Raw genomic sequence first — 22,979 nt, forward strand, 5'->3', positions numbered from 1 at the left:
TCATGAGATATTCTTAAGTGAATTGAGCCTCGTGTCTTTATGGAGCTCACTTGTGCACCTGAACTTAACAACTTGGAAACATGTCCACATTCTTTTAGCCACATAGGAAAATTTGTATCTACAAGTGAATGGGGCATAAGAACTGAAGGTATTTCTTGATCGCCACCAATCAGATTCTAACTTTCAGGATACAACAAAAGTTGATGGGTGGCTAGACGTAGCTTAATTTCTTAGTAAGGAGCTGCTGATACATGATGCTGCATTCATTTAAATGTTTTTTTTTTCAAAATGTTGTTATGTTGGAATCTTCCACCTCCATGGTGACACATGGAAAGAACCAACTAAAGATTTTATGGTAGAGGAACTTCTATTAACATGCATTGTGAAGTCACAAAATGATTTGAGCAGCTTCATAAGGTTGTAATTACCAGGGCCGTTTAAGTGTTAAGTACAAGTAGGAAACTTGTATTTACCATATATCCGATAAGACACGGTCTCTGTCAACATCCACGGTCTCTGTCAACACCCACGGTCTCTGTCATCACCAATGGTCTCTGTCAACACCCACGGTCTGTGTCAACACCCACGGTCTCTGTCAACACCCATGGTCTCTGTCAACTCCCACGGTCTCTGTCAACACCCACGGTCTCTGTCAACCCTCACGGTCTCTGTCAACCCTCACGGTCTCTGTCAACACCCTCGGTCTCTGTCAACACCCACGGTCTCTGTCAACACCCTTGTTCTCTGTCAACACCCTTGTTCTCTGTCAACACCCATGGTCTCTGTCAACACCCTTGTTCTCTGTCAACACCCATGGTCTCTGTCAACACCCACGGTCTCTGTCAACACCCTCGTTCTCTGTCAACACCCTCGGTCTCTGTCAACTCCCACTGTCTCTGTCAACACCCACTGTCTCTGTCAACACCCACGGTCTCTGTCAACACCCACGGTCTCTGTCAACCCTCACGGTCTCTGTCAACACCCTCGGTCTCTGTCAACACCCACGGTCTCTGTCAACACCCACGGTCTCTGTCAACACCCTCGTTCTCTGTCAACACCCACGGTCTCTGTCAACACCCTCGTTCTCTGTCAACACCCTCGGTCTCTGTCAACACCCACGGTCTCTGTCAACCAGGTGCATTGAGGGTATTTTACACCATTACAGAATGTATAGAGATTAGATGATGAGAAGGGCACAGCCAGGAAGCAGAGCAAATGTAATCAATGTTGCAAATGTTGCAGGGAGAGACACACAGAGAATTGGCTCCTGTATTGGCCCTACCACTGCACAGATCACCCCCTCTCCTGCACACATCTGATTTCCTTGCTGTCCAGGCCCCCCTGCTGGCCCGGGCCCGTATGGCAGGAAACCTCTATCAGCAGCTCTGCTTGCAGCCTTTGGGTGTGAGCACTTAATGACAGTCAGCTGCTGGCTTTCCAGCATGTCCGTTTAACAGACGCCAGACAGGCTGCTGTACACACTGGCCAAATGTCGGCCAGTTCAACAGAATTCAGCCTGTGTGTACCAGACTTTACACACACAATGATAAGATTAATTACATTAAGCTCATCTCCTTCTCATGTATGAAAGAAAAAACATAAAAAGACTAAAGTTCCACTTTAAAAATCCTTCACTATCTATAGCTATCATTAGTAACCTGTTTAGATTCTGTAAATTATGCACACGTAATATTTTTCCTGGACTCTTTGTATTCCCCCATCATGTCTGCCTGTCATCTCCCAGCAAGAAAGCACTTTAAATCCTGTTACCATTAATAGCTCTTCAAATGGATCACTTCTACAAATGTGAGTTGATTATCATTATACGAAATTAGCGTCTGACATTGGCATGTTCTCCTCGGTACATTAAGTACACACGCTTGTGCAAATGTAACAAGTACTGCCAGTTGTACACAAGAAACAAACTGTAAAGTTAAGCAAATGTCAATGTTGTAACTTTGATCCCCAAATGTATTTTTAGTTAAATATAAAAAAAAACTATAAGTTAAAATAACATTCAGATTGTATAGCACAGGCTGATGCGATTTTCATTTCTGTTTTATTTTAAACAATATTTACAATATTACCCAGCGGCTAAAGTGGGAATTAAGGAATTATAAAACAAAAAAAAAAAACTTAAAAAACTGCACCAACTTTGTAGCAAAATATCTGTACATTTAAAAACAGAGTATCATAAAACTACATACTGTATTAATAGAGGACACCAAAATTGGAAATGTTGAGAAATTATTATAAACACAAAATTAAGAAGCAACTCCACTCAAAATAGTTTTCTGCTTTTAAGGTGCAGCGGGCAAGATTTAAGTTATCACCGTCTAGATTCCAGGTTTCCCTTCACCCCATTACAACTGGAAGAAGCAGTAGTTGGCTTTTCAGCTTGGCTACAGTTGTGAAAAATCTAATGGCTCATGTACACGGACCTTCAGACTCAGAAGCAAGTCAAATGCTGTATGTTTTCAGGTGCTTGCTTTTATGTGGTGACAAAGAGTTACCGTACTTTAAACTGCTTCCGATGGCATCTACTTGCTTCTGGGTTGCTTTTGAATTTACATTGACTTTTATGGGGGAATAAAAGCAGCTCAACAGCAAACAAATGGTTGTGTGATTGAGCCCTCTGAGGTTTCTGTATACTCCTATGGCGTATTCAGCTAAAGGGCGCATGTTCTTCGTTTCTTCCTTTAGCCTTGTACACACAATGAGATCATCGGATGAATAATCGTCCGTTTTTATTTATTTTTTTTGTCTTTTTTTTTTTCTTTTAAAAATTTTTTATTTAAAGGAAATAAACATTACATGGTGAACCAAATTTTATTTTTGCATGCTAGTCTCATATCGAAAATGAAGAGTTTACCAAGCTTACGAAAATTCTCATACAACAAAATTCAACTTTGGAAGTGATGTAATGTGTGTATTAGTGATCGACCAATATCGGGTTTTCGTTGCCGATACCGATATTTTGGCCATTGAATATCGGTATCAGCCGATATTTTTTTTTTTTTTACACTTGACAGGTACTGTTGTAGAGGGATCTGGGGGTCTAAAAGACCCCAAACCCCTCCTCTGCACTTAAAAGTCGCCGAGTACCCAGAAGTGATGACATCACTTCCAGCTTTTACATGGAGACCCGATCAAAGCCGAATGCGGCTTTAATCGGCTCTTCTCTTCGGCAGCCGTGCAGGCTGGATGTTCGGGTCTCCCAGTGGGACGGGAGACCCAGACGAGCCGGGGAAGGTGGCGGGAGGGGGGGGGGGACGTCCCAGCTCCTTGTAATGACAGCTGAGCGGCTTCTCAGCCGCATCGGTTGTCATTACAAGACAGCTGACCGTCGGCTATGGACGCCAGTACTGGGGTGATGCTTCTAGCTGCAGGTATCACTCCAGTACAAGCACTTTCCCGAAATTTCGTCAATATCGGTAACCTCAGGGGCCGATTCCAATATATTGGTGAAAGTACAGATATATCGGCCGATAATCGGTCGATCCCTAGTGTCTATTGTATAGTAATGTATTCTTTCATTTCCGAGCATGCATGGTCTTGCTCTTCCAATTGTTTTCGAATGAATACTGCACTGATTAAATGAAAATCGTATGATTTGGCATCGTACAAGAAAAATTTTCATGTTTGTCCTTTTGGATAATTTTAGATGAACTGTTGTGATCGGCTCCGGAAAGCTGTGTACTAACGTTTAGATTATCAAACAATCGCTTTGAAAACTGGATTTTTCATCAGATTTTCTCATCGTGTGTACTAGACATTGAGATGACATGGAGAACAAAAAGTGAACTTACTACAGCTGTGCTGGGGAAGGATTTGCCCAGTGGAGTCATGGAGAGCAGTGCAAACCAGATAAGTACCTTGCCCTACTATGCCAAGAGCAGAGACTATTTTTGATCCAGTTGCTTATTAAAGTGTAACACCAGCTTCTAGAGTATTTTCCAGTGTAAGGCAGGACAGTGAAATCACCAACTCTCAAATCTATATTTCTTATCTGTCCTGTTCCCGTCTGCCTGTATAGGCTTTCCAAGTACAAAAACACATTTTTAAAAATTGTACACAATTTTCATACAGTCACAGCATTCTGTGTGTATACAATTCCCCCACATCAACAAGCACAATGTGAATATTAGGCACGTTTGAGATCTCAAGAATCCTGTACCAACATACAAGAACAAGATAACTATTAGTATTATTGAAAGTGGATGATTTTCCTGCCCTGCCTTACGTTCTCAAACTTGCCAGAGAGTGGAGTTGTGCTTTAAGCAGGAGGAACAGGGAGAGGTGGTAAAGTTTTGCTGAAGTGCATGCCGTTATTGTGTTTTATTCTGGTACTTTATTACCCAAAATAAAGTCAGAGTGAAATGGTCTGTAACTCTCCCCTAAAAGCTGTTAAATACTATACAATTTTATTCTTTTTACAATAAACATATTAGGATGCTATCAGGTAAGGTCAGCAGAAAAGGAAGTGTTCGAGTAAGAAGAGTGGAAGGAAAGGAGTTTATGATTTGCTGAAACTGAATTTAGTGTCCTGTTCATGGGATTAGAGTACATAAAATATCTGTAATGGACACATTTGCACATTTAAAGGCTTTATCTTATATGTCTGCAGAGTGGACATTGAAAACAGGCTGAAGGTTTGGTTCTTCTGGCCATGGCAAGGAAAACTAATAACTTTGAAGAGACCTTGGTTGATAAAAAAGAGCTTTTTTTTTTTATATTTAAACGTTACCCACTCAACTTTGTTCGGTAAATTAAATTTGGAACATTATCTATTTAGTTCTGGTGTGAAGAGCTTTTAGGGATACTACGGAACAAATAGGACAACCCCCTCTGTGCAGTGGTCATGTGATATGTGATGCCAGCACTCCTACCCAGTTCTGGGTGCATATACACTCACCGGCCACTTTATTAGGTACACCTGTACAATTGCTTGGTAACACAAATTGCCAATCTGCCAATCACATGGCAGCATCTCAGAGCAATTAGGCATCTAGACATTGTGAAGATGACTTTCTGAATTTCAAACCGAGCATCAGAATGGGGAAGAAAGGGGATTTAAGTGACTTTGAATGTGGCATGGTTGTTGGTGCCAGACGGGCTGGCCTGAGTATTTCAAAAACTGCTGATCTACTGGGATTTTCACACACAACCATCTCTAGGGTTTACAGAGAATGGTCCGAAAAAGAGAAACTATCCAGTGAGCGGCAATTGTGTGGATGAATGGGCAGACTGGTTCAAGATGATAGGCAACAGTAGCTCAAATAACCACTCCTTACAACCAAGGTATGCAGAATACCATCTCGAAATGCACAGCACATGGAACCATGAAGCAGATGGGCTACAGCAGCAGAAGACACCAGGTGCCACTCCTGTCAGCTAATAACAGGAAACGGAGGCTACAATTCACACAGGCTCACCAAAATTGGACAACAGAAGATTGGAAAAACGTTGCCTGGTCTGATGAGTCTCAATTTCAGCTGCGAAATTCAGATGGTAGGGTCAGAATTTGGTGTAAACAACATGAAAGCATGGATCTATCCTGCTTTGTATCAACAGTTCAGGTTGGTGGTGGTAGTGTAATGGATATTTTCTTGGCACACTTTTGGCCCCTTAGTACCATTTGAGCATTGTTTAACCACTTGCCGACCGCCTGCCAGCCGCAGATATACGGTGGCAGGCTGGCTTGGCTGCGTGAACCGCCGTACCTGTACAGCGGTGCGTGCCCCCGCCCCAATTAGGAAGCGGGGAAGCCGATCCACATGGCCGGCATTAATGAAGAGAGATAACACCGCTCAGGCTAGTCAAAGTCCACGATTCAAGGTGGGTGCTGAATCTCAGCTCGCCACCAGAAGAAGCATGAAAGAAGAAAATGGTCGCATGCCACCACGGAATCCAATGAAGAAAAAGTTCTTTATTCACATAAGTGGTACAAGGTACAGCAGGGTAGGACAGTAGACGCGTTTCACACGACTGCTACGTGCTTGTTCATTACCAAGTGAACAAGCACGTAGCAGTCGTGTGAAATGTGTCTACTGTCCTACCCTGCTGTACCTTGTACCACTTATGTAAATAAAGAACTTTTCTTCATTGGATTCCGTGGTGGTGTGCGACCATTTTCTTCTCTCCGGCAGCCGCGATTGCCATCAGGCTCTCACAATCGCTCCCTGCTGAGAGAGAACGACGGTCTGCTGTTGTAAACCTTTATTTCTACAGTGTACCCATCTTCTGATGGCTCCTTCCAGCAGGATAATGCACCATGTCACAAAGCTAAAATCATCTCACCACTGGTTTCTTGAACATGAAAATTAGTTCACTGTACTCCAATGGCCTCCACAGTCACCAGATCTCAATTCAATAGAGCATCTTTGGGATGTGGTGGAACAGGAGATTTGCATCATGGATGTGCAGCCGAAAAATCTGCAGCATCTGCATGATGCTATCATGTCGCTATGGACCAAAATCTCTGAGGAACGTTTCCAACAACTTGCTGAATCTACGCCAGGAAGAATAAAGGCAGTTCTAAAGGCAAGAGGGGGTCCAACCGGGTATTAGCAAGGCAAGGTGTACCAATAAAGTGGCTACACATGGAATACAAATAACATGTGCACTAGATACTGGCATTAGCAAATATACAAAGGTATTTTCAGCTTAAATTGTGCACTGCTTCTAGATTTCTTTAAAGAAGCCCATCATTTGTTCCTTAACAGCTAAACATTCATGCTGTACATAAAGCACCTACCTTCAGAGTGTCAAAAACTTCCTGAAGAGCAAAACCCTAATTTGTGAGAGTAGGACAGACATGCAAACTCCGCCACCCTTCAGCACTTAGTGCCTGAGCAGAGAAGCTATCACAGCCACTACTAGGGATGGGGGTGCCTAAACCTATTCAAATTCCAGCTCAGAAATTCAGTGCCCAAAAACTTTATAGTGTATTGTTGCGCAGTGTCATTGTTACTTTGGGTGCTCACAACATAGTAAAGCTTTTTTTTTTTAATGTGATCATACTGCAAGGTCCTCTTTTAAAGCTCCTTATCATTGTCAATAGAAGCAAAACCTAATACTCAGCCTGTTTTTGTACTACAATGCCCAAGCTTTAGTTGGATGGTCATGCAGAGTAGTCTGACAACAGAAGGGTTCCTTTTTGTCTGGGTCTGCCCCCTATTTATGTTGAATGCAGGTTCCCATGCACAGGCAGCACAGATTTGCAGTTAACCAAACTTACGCAGAAATGAGGCACCTTTCTCTGCTGTTTGCTATTATGCATTGTTGTGATGACCCGAGCTGCATGTGCAAGACAGTGTGCATTCTCCATACAGGTCTATTGAATGCCCTGGCACTTGTGAAAGCAACAGGTACCAAGGTGCGTCTCTATAGACAAGTGCATGAGCTTTGATAAGCAAAAAAAAAAAAAACTGAAGAAAGCTGACTGGTTACTCACTTGGGCTAGCCTAGATGAAACTTTATTGGCTGTGCCAGACTGTGAGAGATCAGTTCACTTCTTTCACAAAGAATGATACCCAATTGTAAATCATAGGCAACAGTCCCATTTTGCTCCAGTTTTTTTTTTTTTAATTTGCTTCTGCATGAACAAAATGAACCTGGTATTAGGATATTAGGTCTGACAGCATTGGATGATCCCATGCTTCTTCGGGCCCAAGACCAGCACCATTTTTAAATTATATACTTAGCCCTTATCATGTGATACATTGCCTTACAACAGTACTCCCTAGACCTGGTCTGTGAATTTGGGTCTGAGAGTTAATTCCAGTATACTAGAGAGATGATCCACTGGCCTGGAATCAAAATTTTTATTCTGAAAACAAACCACACTTATATTATCACATGCGCTGCTTTGAGAGTGGTTTTGATAACAGGTAATACAAATGTGGCCATTGTGCTATTATGTGCTTGCTGCCCAATGACTGATGGCCGTGACTTGGTTGCTGGTTTCTTAAGCTTTTGGGACATGCAGCAGTTCCTCTGTCCTTTTAAACTCAGCACAGTCACTCTGTCATATTTTCAGGTGCCACTGCCCACTGGTCATTACAGGCTATGTAAAAACATAACCTACATCCCTGTTAGAATGACGTATGTGCTAAGTGTAGAATGACAGACTGATGATGGTGTGCATATTTCAGGCTATATGTGCACATTTCATATACATGGTGATCAACAGTGCAAAGAGGGCAGTGATCACCTAACAAAGAATTTGCTAGGCAATAAGGATGCTTGTCAATAAGGATACTGTGGTCAAGAGTTTAACCCCAATACCAAAACTCATATAAGACTTTCTTTAAGCCCGAGCCATAGCACAAGTCTAGACACAAGCTAGACTTATTAGACTGGATAATGGTCTATGCTGCCCAAAGCAACCAACTACTCACATTAATGTCTCTAGGGCAAATGATAAAATAAAAGAGAAGCCAAACATTTTCTATGCACAACGCAGACTGTCCTTCTTTTAAAAAGCTTTCAAACCCAAGTCTGCAATAATAGGTTATAATCCAAAACCACCTTTATGGCAAGTGAAATGTACGTTTCAGAGAGTTTAGGAAGTGGCCAGGTGATTGCACCCATTGCGGCTCCCCCAAAACTGAAATTTCAGTTCGTCAAGGGGCTAGCCTTTAAAAGAAACTTCATGAGCCTTATAGCCAAAGAGGAGCAAGGCAGTGAATACATGTTATTTACAAAGTGGAAGAAATGATTGCCCTGCCTTTGTTGGGAAGGAGGGGTAACAGGGCAAAAAGGAACAATCCCTGCTGTTCACGGTTTAGGAATTTTGACAAAGCTTTTACTACAAATGTTATATAAACAATTTTCTTTAGCATTTAAATCCTATGGTAAAAATTCAGTTAGTGTGCCATTCATTAGTGCTAGCTAATTACAAAAACAACTTCCTTTTAGATTTGAAAAACCTTAATATGCACAGTTTTTTTTTTTTTGTACTGAATAATGATTCAGGAAGAATATGTATGAAAACTGCAGTGTATGCTAATGATCTGTTCCAGGTTTTCCTTTTTTTTGATAGGTGCAGTGTTTTTAATCATTTCTGTCACACACACACCAAAAGCCCTTGAAAATTAAAGAAGAACTCCACTGTGCACACTTTGCATCTGAAATCATCACATTAACCTCATAAAAAATCTGAAGAAAGCCCGTTTCCAGGCCTCTGTGCACATGCAACCAAACTTTATCTTTGTACTTTGTACAGACCATCCTCCGCCTATGTTTGTCATAACTAGGTAGATCTAAACCAAGAAATAAATATTGGCTCCCTTGATGCACTGGGAGTTTTCCCTCGTTTACTCTGGCATGAGTTGTGCTGTCAAACAAAATGATATATAGCAGAGGGAATCCATGCGTGGAGTTTGTGACAGTATCAGATAATTAAGTCTCCTACATCAGGAACAGTAGATAAAAGTGTTAATTGGTTATATTTAGTGATTTTAAAAGCTCTATTCTGTAATCCAGGAAACATAAAAAATCAATCAATGAACTTCTAATGCAATTCAAGCATTAGTGTAAAATTGAAAAATGTCCACTTTGCTTATCTCTCGATCTCAGTTTACATCTACATTCTGCATTTTACAACTGTATCTAGATAAGGCAGATTGTACATTGTAGTCGTGGTCTAGGCTCCAGCCACAAGACTCCTCCCTCTGAGAACTACCAAGAAGGGTCCTTGGAACCAGGAACACCTAGCCTACATTTTGGAAATATGGATACTGTCAGCTAAAGCCTGTAGCAAGGACAGCATTAACTGATTATGTAGATCAAGTCACCTGAATGAGTTCAAATGCATCAATTTCACGTTTTCTTGGAGTTTACCTTTAAAACAATATTCAATGTTTTAGTTAAGTTGGAGTTCTTCTTTAATGACCATTATGTGCAACGTAAGCACAAGACTGACAGCACGCTATAGCTTTTTTAAGGACCCCTTCCATCGGTCCGAACTTCAGTTTCCCTTATTTACAAATCATTGAGAAACCGACAGCGGCTACTGGGGGTCACTCTTTTCGACATGTATGTAACAAAAGTAAAATTATGTATTTTACATTTTGGTTAAAAATACTGAGTAACGTATTGGTGTGAATGCTACCTGACCAAATCCCATCTATTGCTTGGATCTGTCTGACCAGGTATTTTGGATTTAGGCACTTGTTAGCTACAGTCGGATACACATCTGTTCGGAGTGGACAGCCCAGCACTTTCAGTCACTATGCACATTTTTTTCTCTGTCCAGTTTAAGCCCTTGGCAGTTTAAAAAAACGGCATTGTTTACAAAGCTGCAGTCACGGCGAGGGCGGCGTCTTGTGTATTGTGCAAGGGATACGTCACACACACATACACGCGTGGCGAATTCTCCATTTCATATGGGTATTTCAGCACCATTGACAGAGCGCAGGTTCTGGTCGTCAAATCGCTTCCTTACGCTTCTCCTCACCGCGTCGGCTCTCCTATAGGGCTGGCTTCTAAGATCTGGAACAGAACAGAAGAGTTAGGGATAAATCTGGCAGCCCCTAGATCTAAACAGAAAAAAAAAAAGAGAAAATCTGGGAGCCAATCAAAGCAGCTTTTAGAGAGACTAGGTGCTTATCAGGTTTATAGACAGAATTGTAAAAATGACTTTTTCTGTAAACAGTGGTATGGTAAAGAGGTCACGAGGTAACAATTTGCTATTGTATTTGTTTTCTCCTTAAAATTTGCTGTTTAAGTTTAAAGTTTATAGGGGAGTTTTAAACAATAGGAGTAGGGAGTTGCACTCACACTTGAGCGTAGCATTTTTAAGAGGTTTTTTTTGGGTGGTTTTTCAGGCGTTTGCATGGGCATTTTTGTACAGTGTTTTTGAGGTTGGGCAGCTTTTATCGGCCAATAGAGAAAAATATCATCTGTTTCATCATTTGTTGCTATGTTTTTCAGCTTTTCATTCACTTTTATTTATATAATAATTTTTTTACTTTTTTTTGTTAGGCGTTAGGGGTAAAGGTAATGTTTAGGGGTTAATGTTTTTTGTAGGATTAGGGGTTATTTTTAGGGGTAAATATTAGGATTAGGGGGAAGGGTTTTTTTTTATTTATTTTTATTATCATTTTTATTTATTTAGCATCATTATGATTATTTATGTGATTTATTTATTAATTATTGTTATTTAATTTTATTTATTTATTGCATTTGATCAGAAAACGCTCGGAAACGTGTGACAAAATCTGCCCGATTCGAGGTACAAAAAAGCTCCAGAACTTTTTTAGCTTGAGGCGTGTCGCTTCAGGCAACTTGGAGTGGAGATGTAAACCATCTCCATAGAGAATAATTGATTTTTTTCTCCTCCAGCATTTTGGGGCTTCGAGCTACAAAATGCAGAGGTGTGAATAGGGCCAACCATCAAGAAATAAGATACATAAATATTGGGGCTACAGGGGCTAACCTCCTTCTGAAAATGCTAACTTCCTTGCCCTCATGTGATTACGCTGATTTCAATACTTTCCGGGCCACTGACCTAAAACAAGCATCTTAAAAGCTAAGGCAGAATGATATCGGAAATATTTATTTTTATTCTTGTTCTTGTGTAAAATGACTCAAGCCATTGGATCAGCACAGGTACCATGCAGCTAGAGTTTTTGGGAGGAAAGGTCAGCAATGGCTTATCTTGTAATTCTTTTATCTCAGGTGTCCTTAAACTTCGAAAGCACAGTGTTCTGTTTCCATCCCTGATTCTTTATTATCAACATCTTACCTAGGTTTTCTTAACCAGTAAGGTCAACTAAAGTGTACAAATTAAAACTGAGTATACACTAGTGGATTTTCTAAAAAAAACTGTGTATGAATATTTGTACAAACAGTTATACAATAGTTCTCAGTACATTCGACGGGTGACAAATGTAATTTAGAATGGTTCAAGACTTTGCTCCAAACATTAGATTTTGGAATGAATGGACTTTACAGAACAAAAGTGGCACAGTGGCTAAGCAATCCCAACCACAGCACAATCTGCCTGGAGTTTGCATGTCCTCCCTGTGCCTACATGGGCTTCCTACCAAACTCCAAAGACAAGCTGGTAGGTTAATTGGCTCCTGTCTAAATTTGCCCCAGTTTGTATGTATGTGAGTTAAGGACCTTAGATTGTAAGCTCCTTGAGGGCAGGGACTGATGTGAATGTACAGTATATGTAAAGCGCTGCGTAAATTGTTGGCACTATAAAAGTACCTGTAATAAAAAAATAATACACTGTTAGAAATTTTTTCTTTCAAGAAAAATTTCTATTCTACTCCTTTGAAAAATCTACTAGTGTATGGCCAGCTTAAGACTGATATTATAAGATATTTGTACACAAATACATGTGCCTGTCTTCAGATAAATTCCTTCTTGCCTGAAGAAACATTGTGAGACAGGTTGTATAAACCTAGAGACAGGTTGTATAAACAATCTGGACTTCTACCTAAATCTGGCCGTACATTAGTAGAATGGCAAATTATTTATTTTTTGATCGTTTGATGTTCTGATTGGTAGTGGCGTAAATTTATTTTATTTAACCGTAGAATCCAAAAAATTCAAAGAAGCAGGAGGTAAAATTTTTCCTTGAGTAAACAAATTTTTAACATTTCTAACAGTGAATGTGGTTTTTGTTCTGGGAATTACATTTATTCTAAAATCAAATGTTAAAAGCAAGCAAAATTTTGAAGTACTTTCGAGCAACATTTGTCAAGTCATCGAATGTAAGAATTTTCACACATTCTAGTGTTGGGCCTTTTTAAGTCGAGTTTAACCCCTTGCGCCAGCTCCCGCCAGCCCTTTAAACGGTTTGCCACTCCGGGAGGCTTGTGACCACGTGTCCACCATGATTGGCTGTCACGGCGGTCACATGATGGGAAAACTCCCGAATGTAAGAAGGAATCCGGAGCTTTTTATGTGCTGACGGTCACCGTGCCAGGATTGCACAGGGCACGAGCTCTCGGCACAGCTCTGTCGGTGCTAATGCACGCAAATATGCAGTCCCTCAGCGCCAAGGGGTTAAACTCCGCTAAAATCCAGTGCTTTTGTGTTTGTACCTTTGAAAAGTGGAATGGGAGAGCTAGGGGTTGTCTTGGACAGGGGGCATCATAAGAGGAGGTGGCACACTCTAAAGCAGCCATTCTTAACCAGCTGCAGCTGATTGACCTCTCACTTTGATGGTACCTGCATAATTCCGGGTCCAATGCCACTTGACAGAGCCAAAAGCATGACAATAATGCACTTTTTAGCTGACTGTAATGGTGACATCCTGTAAGGGCAGCCCTTTTCCCCATTGAGCTCCAATGTAGAGGACATTCTTCCCTCTGATCCTAATTAATATTAGCAAGGGTTCCCCACGAAAAAAAAAATATTTCATGGGTTATTGGGGTACAGAGGTTGAGAAAGGTGGCTCTAAACACTTCCCTGACATACACTAAGATGAAAACAATAGTGATTTGATTATAAAAAAAAAGCCAATAGCTTCCTCCTTGAGAAAGATTGGCAGGCAATATTCCAATGGTACACTAAGGCCGGCCATACACAAAGCACATTTCTGTCCTACAACCACAGGTTGCAGAAAAGGAATTTGCTTGATCAACACAGACAGTGTTGATGCAAGAATCCCTCCATTGTTTTATCTCACTAGGAGAAGACAGTGATTATTGCTATCAACTAATCACAGGTAAAACCTGGCATGCTGGTTGTACCCAAGTTGATTGATCGGTCAACTTGGTACATTCAGCCTGCCCATACACGGTTTGAATCTGATTCGAACTGTGTATGGCCTGTCTAATGCCTAGTACACACTATCAGTTTTAGGTTTTTGTTCAACCCATCGAGCTGAATGCAAAATAAAAATGAGGAGCTTGCTAACTATCCAATGTTAGTACAGCGGTCTTCCGGCTGACCTATTGTGTTCTGACATGGGGACTGCCCCCCACCAGAACACACTGGTTAGCGCCCACAGCCATTGGCTGCCAGCGCTGATTGGATGCCTATTTGACAGAAGCATGCCCGTTCGGCCGGGTTCTGTCAAATAGTCTGGGGTACGCATGAGCCCATAATCAGCCAGTTTCTGTTGAACCGGCTGATATTCAGTCTGTGTATATCAGGATTAAGTGGGGATCTTTTAAGGGAGAGATTTAAAGCGGAGTTCCGGGCAGAGAATCGTTTTTTTTTTGAACATACCCCCGGGACAGTCAGGGCTAGCACATTCCACAATGGCTAGCCTCTGATCTGTCCCGGTTCGCACTTACCTTTTAGAAGAAATACTTACTTAGAAGTTTTCTTCCACAGCGTTTCCATCTCGGTTGTGGGCAGCTGAAGCCGGCGCGGTCCTCTTCTCTGTCTTCTTCCGCGTCTTCGTGTCCCAGAATGCGCTGCACCGGCCCCTCTCGTCACTTCCGGTGCGGCGCCGCATTCCTAAACAGCTTCTGGGCATGCCCAGAAGCTGTTTAGCAGGGGAATGCGGCGTCGCCCGGAAATGACGATCGGGGCCGGTGCGGCGCATTGATTCCTGGGAGCTATGACGTTCAGCTCCCAGGAATCATAGCGAGACAGGAAGTGACGGGGTGAGCCGCGGCTCCGAGGGAGGAAGCTGTCATAGGTGAGTATTTACGATCGTCAATTACAAGGTGAGTTTTTAAAAAAAAAAAATCTAACTATCCAATTCCTTTTCAGGTTAGGCTGAACTAGCGGACGGGCACAAAAAAAAAATATCGTTTTTGTGCCCGGAACTCCGCTTTAAGCTAGATCTTATCTAATTAGATAATGTGAGATTAGACTTATGTTGTGATCTACTGCACACAAATATAATAATTATCTTCTTAATGCTGTACTAATAAATAAACCTACATAGGCAGGTCTAATTACAGCCCAACTGCAGGTTTTTGTGAAGTGTTTGCACCCCAATTAGTAAGATTTTGCCACATTTCCAGTCCCAAAATCACTGAGATGAAATGCAAGGATAAGTCCCTTAAACAGGGATACAAAGAGCAATTTAAACTCATTTGTAAAGCATCATGTTTGTGAAAAATATTGTTTATTTTTTGTACATCTTAGGACACTGAGCATCTTCATAATCATAACAACAGAGTTATGCTGACACCTTCAGGTGATGGTCAGCAGATTGGTACTCAGGCCCCACACTGTACAAGGGGGCCTGTATTGTTGTCAGCACTTGGCCCTACGTAACAGGAGCCTGTGCAAAGAAACATTGCCTTGTGGACTGGTGGGGTGCTCTACATTATTGCATTATGTATATATGAATTCCTTTGCTTGTTTCTTATCTTCATATTTTTCTCCACATTTTTCTGCAGACCAAACGGTCCACAAATTGACAAGTACAAGGATTCAGATAAACTATAACAATGCATAAGCAGTTGCAGCAACACGGATATGATTTGCAACTTATGGTGCTAAAGTAGTTCAAAGCTCATGGAGGGGAAGGGGAAAGGGGGTTTTTTTACGCCTTGGGTGCTGAAGGACCTTTTCCTTCGTTGTCTCACTTCATATGTCTCACTGACTGCATGACAGTGTCACCAGGACAGGAAGCGAGTGGAGCTCTTTCTAAATGGAACACAGACAAAAAAAAAAACAAAACAGGGGTCCTAACCCTTCTCCTGCTATCCAACACTGACAAAAGAGTGGCTGCAGTGCGGTCTTGCCATAACAATAAAAGTACAGCCTCCCTAATAATGCTTATATCTTGGTTTATGGTTTTTGGAGGTGCATATAAAATAGGCTTTCATCTTGCAACAACTAGAAGTAAGAATGATGACATTCTAAAACCGTAGCATGGCTATAAAGAAACCAGATTCAGATACTTCGAGCACCGCTTGCTATTGGCCAGTCCCCTAGAGGAGCTCCTCATACTATCACATATTTCTCAGTGTAAGGGGAGGCAGATATTTTTCTGTTCCAAGTTTTTAGTGGGATAATTGTCAGACTATGGGAAGCCTAACAGTTCAGGGGATAACTGGCACTAAAACCATTGCTAGTATTCGTTTTTGTTTAGCTGGCATACATTAGTAGATGAAATACAATATCTGATAGGTTACTATGGTTTAATGCATTGGTGGCATCCAAATGTTTTCTTTGGCAGAAGGAAGAACTGTCTGTGCTACCCACAAGTAGTAAACTAGCAATATACGCTTAGAAGAATATAAGATAGACCTAAATGGTTGTTATGGGTAACATTGACAGCTCCCTTGTCCGGAAGCCATGTTTTTCCTACCATTGACCTAGTAAAGCACAGTAAGGAATATCTGAAGTACTTTGTGAGTGCACTTTAAAGCCTATTATGAAATTATATTTTAACTCACCCTGGCAATAGTAAAAGCAAGCTTGTGATATCAAAATGTGTGTTCCTGGCACATGGTAATGCTTAGATAATATGGTAGAATTCACCATGATTTGGCCCTGTAGATTGTAGCAGACAATATTCTTGTGAAGAGAGCCAATTTAAGGCTTATGTATAAACGTGTGCTAATCAGAGAATATTGTTAGCCTATAGCAACCAATCAAAATGTATTATTTTTTTGGTTTTCAATCCCTGAACTGCATAAATGTATAAATGACGGTTCCAAGCTGATCGGTTGCTATGGCTAGCAATAAATTTTCTTGTTGTGGATGAAGCTAACTCTTATTGAAACATTTGTGCCAAGGCTACAGCAAGTACAGACTGTGGCATTTAGATCTATTTATAGCCCAAAAGAGTTATAAGAAACTAAGTTTCAGCATCTATCCAAAACTGAAATATCAGTTATGAAATCAGCATTTGTGAATTAAATATTCTTTGTTTGAACAAGCCATAAGATGTCGTAAAAGATTAAGACCCCTTTCACACATATGGCAGTTCAGTCACGTTTTTTTGTCATCAGTTTTTTTTCAGTCAACGTCAGTTTAAAGCGGAGTTCCAGCCAAAAGTGGAACTTCCGCTTTAGGTATTCTAACCCCCTGACATGCCACATTTGGCATGTCATTTTTTTGGAGGGGGGAGCGGGTACCTAGTTTTGACAGGTACCCGCTCCCACTTCCGCTCGGAGCGCCGCGGCGCCCTGAACAGAAGTTCTTCTCTCCCCCTCCCTCCCTGCAATCTTTTGGGACATGTCAGAGGTCCCAGAAGATTGCTGGCCAATCAAGACGCGCAGCACGACTCACGCATGCGCAGTGGGTACCCGGCTGTGAGACCAGAGGGAGAGGATCGAGGCTTCGGGCGGCCGCATCGCTGGACCGTTGGACAGGTGAGTGAAAAGGCTGGAACTCCGCTTTAACATCCGTTTTTCATCCGTTGTCTTCTGTTTTTCGCCCGATCCATTTTTTTGAACGGATGAAAAATAGGGCTTTCATCCATTAAAAAAAAACAGATGTTGACGGAAGAGCATGAAAACAGATGTAAATAGATAATCATCCATTAACATCCGTTTTTCCATTGGAGTGCATTGATGCCCGTTTTTCATCCGTCACTGGATTGATTAAAAACTGACAAATAGTCTGTATGTGTGAAAGGGGCCAAAGAGGGCCAATAAGTTTTTTGCATGCCTTGAAGTGCATTCTGTTAAGGCAAACCATTCACTTTCAATGGGCTCTTGACAAGCCTCAACACACAAAAAACTTACCAGCACTATTTCTGGCCAACGCAGAGCACCACAACATACGGGATGCAATTTTACCTCTTGTTGTGGGGCGCTGAGGAGAAAATTATACTTATTTACACTGTATATATGCACTAAGGCGCTATTACAAAAAGGTGCCAATGCACATTTAGCATGTACGGTTGTGTGTTATATTAATGATAGACAATAGTGAAGGGTTCTTAAAAGCCTACTTATTATGAAAAATCCTTATCTATGGACAGTCATTAGTCATGGCTTATATTGAAGCTGGCAGCTTTGGCCACGCAGAATAGGATGCAGCTTATGCGTAAAATCAGTCTGGTGAACAGTGTTTCTGCTGAAATATCAGTTTTTTATAGAATTACCCTTTAAAAGCTTAAAGATATGTCAATGGGCTGTTAAAGTGCACTCATTACCTACATAAAGTGTAAACGGCCATTTTGTAAGAGGAGAACCATTTATCTAGAAAGTAGCGCTTCATGTAAAACAGTAAACCTGGCCATGCACTAGTAGATTTGTGAACAAACATTTAACAAATTATTTGTACAAAAATTCTCAGTGCCTTGACAAATCTTTAAAAATACCTAAAAATGAAATGTATTTTACCATTCGATTTTGGAATGAATGTACTTTCCAGAACGAAAACCACATACATTGTTAGAATTTTTTTTTTTTTTAGAAAAGGTTTCTATCCCATTTCTTTGAATTTTCTTGTCACTGTGGTTGAAAATAAATGTTTGACTCCATTAATGATTAGAAAATTGAGCAAACCTTCTTAAAACTAAAACATTCAAACTAAATTCTACTAGTATAAGGCCAACTTAATTTTTTTGAAAAAACTGTAGAGAAAGTCCCTCAAGTCTATTCTTCCCACTGAAGGAACAAGTAACTTATTTACGAAGAGTAAGCATGGTTACACGATGGCCGTCACCACTGTGCATATTGACAGAAATAGTCATAACTGGTCTGGCATACAGAGAGAGGAGGAAACCAAGTAAAAAATAATGCTTGCCAGCTCTGTGTATCCTCCACCACCGGTGTGCTAGATGAATTCCTTACCCTCGAATGAACATTTGGAAATTTAGTGATATTATTCTTCTTTAGGGCTAAACAGAAGAAAACATAACATGATGGTTAAATAAAAACATGAGTGAGTGGTGAAGATAGTTTGAGCTCAGAATTCAGTTCCTCAGGATCAGTTAGCCACTGAAGCAAGAAGGAAGGAGGGACAGCTAGGGCCAAGTTAAGCAGAGCAAGATAGTGAACAAGATGAATGCCCTGTTAGCACAAGAAGCTTTGAATTATTGTTTTCAGAACTGTGACAGGTGTAAAGGCAAGCTGCTTTGTAAATTGGCTCCAGATAGATAATTAATACAGTAGCAATACCTGTTGAAAAGTAGAAGGAAAAAAAAGCCTTCCCAAGAAAACGACACAACAGGGAAATACAAACTCACAAAAGCACCTAGAATGCTCTAATATTCTTTTTCTACATGTGCTGTTATGAGTTTGCGCTTAAATTTTAGAGGGTCAGCCCACCCTGAAATTTTAGTTTATGGTGTGCTAGAGAGTTAAACCACCTGGTATCTTATATCTCCCTGGGACTTTATTGGTAAAAGCTCTGCACTTGAGTTCCTGGGTCTGCATACCTGCTGTGGACATATGAGGGGTTCCCATTTTTTTCTGCTGGATATTTTAAGCATTTTCTAGTTTGAAGAGTGCAAAAGGAGAAAGCAGTACTTGCAAAGGCAGAAAGGAAACCCACATTTCCAGACAGGAAGAGAGTCGGGAATTATTGCAGTAAAATCCTATTTATGGTGAATCCAGGGCATACAAGTAGCCATCGTCTTAGCTCACCAGGCATCATCTATAATTTTTGGGTGGTCTGACTCTTTTAAATTCAACAGAAAAGTGTTTTCTACAATAAGATCAGGACATGCTGCTATATACAGTTTTTTCTAGTTTCGAGACAATGTAAGAGTTTAGATATATGACCATAAAAAAAAAATGTGTGTATTAGTTATATACCCAATAGAGGAATTCATAAATTCAGATAATTCTTGACAGCAATGTCTATTGTGATTGACAATGAACATAAATGGTATTGTCTCAAAAATGAAAAAACTGATAAATACAAATGCTTGGAGGAGAAAGAATTTCATGCTTAGAATGCAGTAATTGTTCATGCAAATATACATGCAGTCATGTGTTAGAAAATACAGCGAGGATCTAAAGTCAAGAAAAACGGTACATTCATGTATGGTCACAAAACATTTTTGGCAAAACATGTAGCTCAAAAGGAAATTACACAAAATATAGTTTGGCTTTGATCACTTTAAACAGTGTATATATTTTTTCATTGAGAGCTGAGAAGCCACATTGTTGTTTTTTCCATTTTTTCCATTTTGTGTAGTAAAATAAGACTGTGGCCTAAGATTTCTAAAGCAACCAGTAAAATTACAGATGTGACAAAAGAACCTAAAGCCAAATTCGACTTTGAGTTTAAATCAACTAAATTCATTCCAGATGCATTGTTATTATTATAATACAGGATTTATAAAGTGACACCAGTTTGCACACTTGTGTATGTTTTGCACTTTAGAAATATCTATTAATTTCTCTGTTCTGACAGGCTGGAATACATAAACTGTTAGGGATACAGGAGGACTGTATTTGACCAACACTACCGTATGAAATCATTTTATTGGAGGTCATATAGAAAACTAAAAGAAATGTTGCCCTTGGGACTTTGGTGAGTTGCACCAAATAAAGTTGATAACAAATTTCTTAAAAAGTACACAATTTATTCCATATTAGGATTAAAAACAGACATATTGGACAATACATACTATATGTCATAATAAAATAGACAAAATACATATATGTTGACGTAAATTAGTTGAATGTATACAATATTACAAATACACTCAAATGGGTGCACAACAGACTGAAATCTACTTTTTAAGAAATTTGTTATCAACTTTATTTGGTGCAACTCACCAAAGTCCCATGGGCAAAATTCCATTTAGGTTTCTACATGTTTTAAGGGACTGAGTTCCACCAACATCTGCCAACGTACTTGTGGCCCTCATTTTCTTGTATATTGGAAGTCATATCTAACCAGCATCCTCAAGCGTGCATGTAGGTGTCGCCAGTGGATCCAACGTCTCCGCCCAGTGTGATGACATTGTAGCCACTCCCTAGCTGACATGTTGCTATCTCTGAGGAAGTCCAATTGGGATGCAGTGCATCAAGTGGGAAGTGGCTACGACATCATCAAGCTGGGCAGAGGAGTTGTGTGGCTGCTACAGTAGATGAGGGTATATACCTACATGCATGTCAGTTGATTTTGATTACATGTAAGTGGCTAAACTTATACTTTTTTTCACCTAAATAAAATATCAGCAGTGAGCATTATTGAGTTTGTTTATATTTCTCTATGAGCTATACCAGTACTAGTGCCCAAATGGCAGTGTAATTTCACCTGTTTATTTTAAATGAGCTGTTTTTGACTTCTTATTATCCTTAACCACCATAGAAGGTGAAAGCACATCTGAAGAGCACAGGGTGTTGGTGAGCTGTGCACAGAGGATCGGAATTTGGCACTTTATAGAGAAATTATTCTTTCCTCATACTTGATCAAAGACTTTTGGTTTTGGAAAAATCTACACTTTGTAGACTGGACAGAGTTGGTTATTATTAGTATTCACGGACACCAGTATTTATATTTTGTTTTTTGCATGTATATATTTTTGCTTACATACGTATATATTTTTTTGCACTCAGAATATATTGATTTTGTTTTGATGTATGCACATATATGTATGCTTTTGGCATATGTTTGGTCATATAGCTAGATAGAAAGTGGTAATATTATTAAAGAGGTTGTAAACTCAATTATTTTTTTTTGTCGTTTTCACCCTGAAAGAGAAACACATAATGAGCTAGTATGCATCGCATACTAGCTCATTATGCAATACTTACCTTAGAACGAGCCCCCGCCGTGCCTTCCGCTCACCTCTATGACGGGCGACATGTTCAGTCTCCCGTCTTCTGGGATCTTCCGTCATCTGATTGGCCAGAGCCGCGGTGACGTCACTCCCGCGCACGCGCGCGGGAGCCGACGGGCACGGCACGGGACTCTGAAGGAACGGCACCAGCGGCCGTTCCTTCAGAGCGCATGCGCCGGTGATGTCACTGGCTGCATGTAAGGTAATGATCTCCTAAACGGTACATGTTTAGGAGATATTTACAGTACCTATAGGTAAGCCTTATCATAGGCTTACCTACAGGTACAACTTGCAGAGGAGGGTTTACTGCCTCTTTAAGTATTAGATTGACTTGTGAGGAGAGCTGCACTATGCATGTATTTATGTTTATGTTAGTTGTGTGAATCACAAGTTGTGTTAGAAGATTCAGTAATTATATTTGAGACACAGGTAGGATTCTGTAAAGCAGCATGGGGACACTTATCTATTTTTATATTAGAGGCTCATAGTTTTGAGGAGTAAGGCCCAACATCCTATATTCTCCTTAGATATTGTATTTTGGAGCCTGTCCTGGTTAGGTTGAGTATTCAATGATGCCCAGCCTCCGCTGTTTAGCCCACTCTTGTTCAGGGACATTGGTTCCAATGTTCATACACTGTTTAAATGTCATCAAGCCAATTTATTTTAGGTGTAATTTCTCACAAATGCATAAATGACATGTCAATGAAAATGGCACATTTGATAAAATATCACTGAACACAATCCCAGATGCATTAAGACTCCCTTGTCACAGTAACCCTTCTCATTTCACAGTGCTCACAAACCAGTCTTTATGTAGCTGATCAGCTTGTTGTATGACTCATGCACAACAGGTGGGAGACAAGATGGAGGAGGAAAGGTTCAGCTGATGGCATGCAATGAGATGGCAAATAACACAACGCCACAGGAAAAGCAGGCAAATAAAACCCACTCTGGTATCTGTGGGAATGTCTAAATATGAAAATAGTATTGGAAAACCTACAGCAACCTTTTTGTGTTAAGAGCATCAGGTGAGAGAGAATTTATTTAGTAATGGAATTCCTCATTGAGAACGGGGTCGCAGAAAAACCGTGAGCTGCGCTTGGCTGTTCGAGCGGTAAATGGCACTGTCTTCAGCACTGCATGGGAAATAACAGCCAAACAAGACAAACAACAGATTAAGAAGCAAAGATCTACTGCATTAGTATACTGGTTAGTGCTCTGCTGAGGCAATAGGCTTTACAATGCTTCATAAACAAGGCCAGCTTTTGTAAGCCCAGAAGGTCAAAGCTTTGTAGAGATTAATTAGAGCAATAAGCATATCACGTAGACACTTGCAGTTAATGAAAAG

General features: G+C 40.5%; 1 protein-coding gene across 6 annotated transcripts in view; it reads right to left on the bottom strand.

Annotated features, from left to right (window-relative positions):
* Nucleotides 1-9,735: 9,735 nt before the first annotated feature.
* The window catches only part of FMNL2 (formin like 2), a 333,795-nt gene continuing 320,551 nt past the window's right edge, over nt 9,736-22,979 (bottom strand). For 2 of the 6 annotated variants that reach the window (XM_082261106.1, XM_082261105.1), the window contains exon 26: nt 9,736-10,497. In XM_082261106.1, the coding sequence (XP_082117232.1) occupies nt 10,388-10,497 (110 nt within the window). In that variant the 3' untranslated portion in view covers nt 9,736-10,387. Of the gene's footprint in view, nt 10,498-18,636; nt 18,731-22,631; nt 22,768-22,979 lie in introns of all 6 variants that reach the window. The other 4 variants (XM_082261110.1, XM_082261107.1, XM_082261108.1 and 1 more) reach the window with 4 other exon arrangements.

The sequence above is a fragment of the Pelophylax lessonae genome (assembly GCF_965119305.1).
Source record: "Pelophylax lessonae genome assembly, chromosome: 6".
In the NCBI taxonomy this organism is placed as follows: Eukaryota; Metazoa; Chordata; class Amphibia; order Anura; family Ranidae; genus Pelophylax; species Pelophylax lessonae.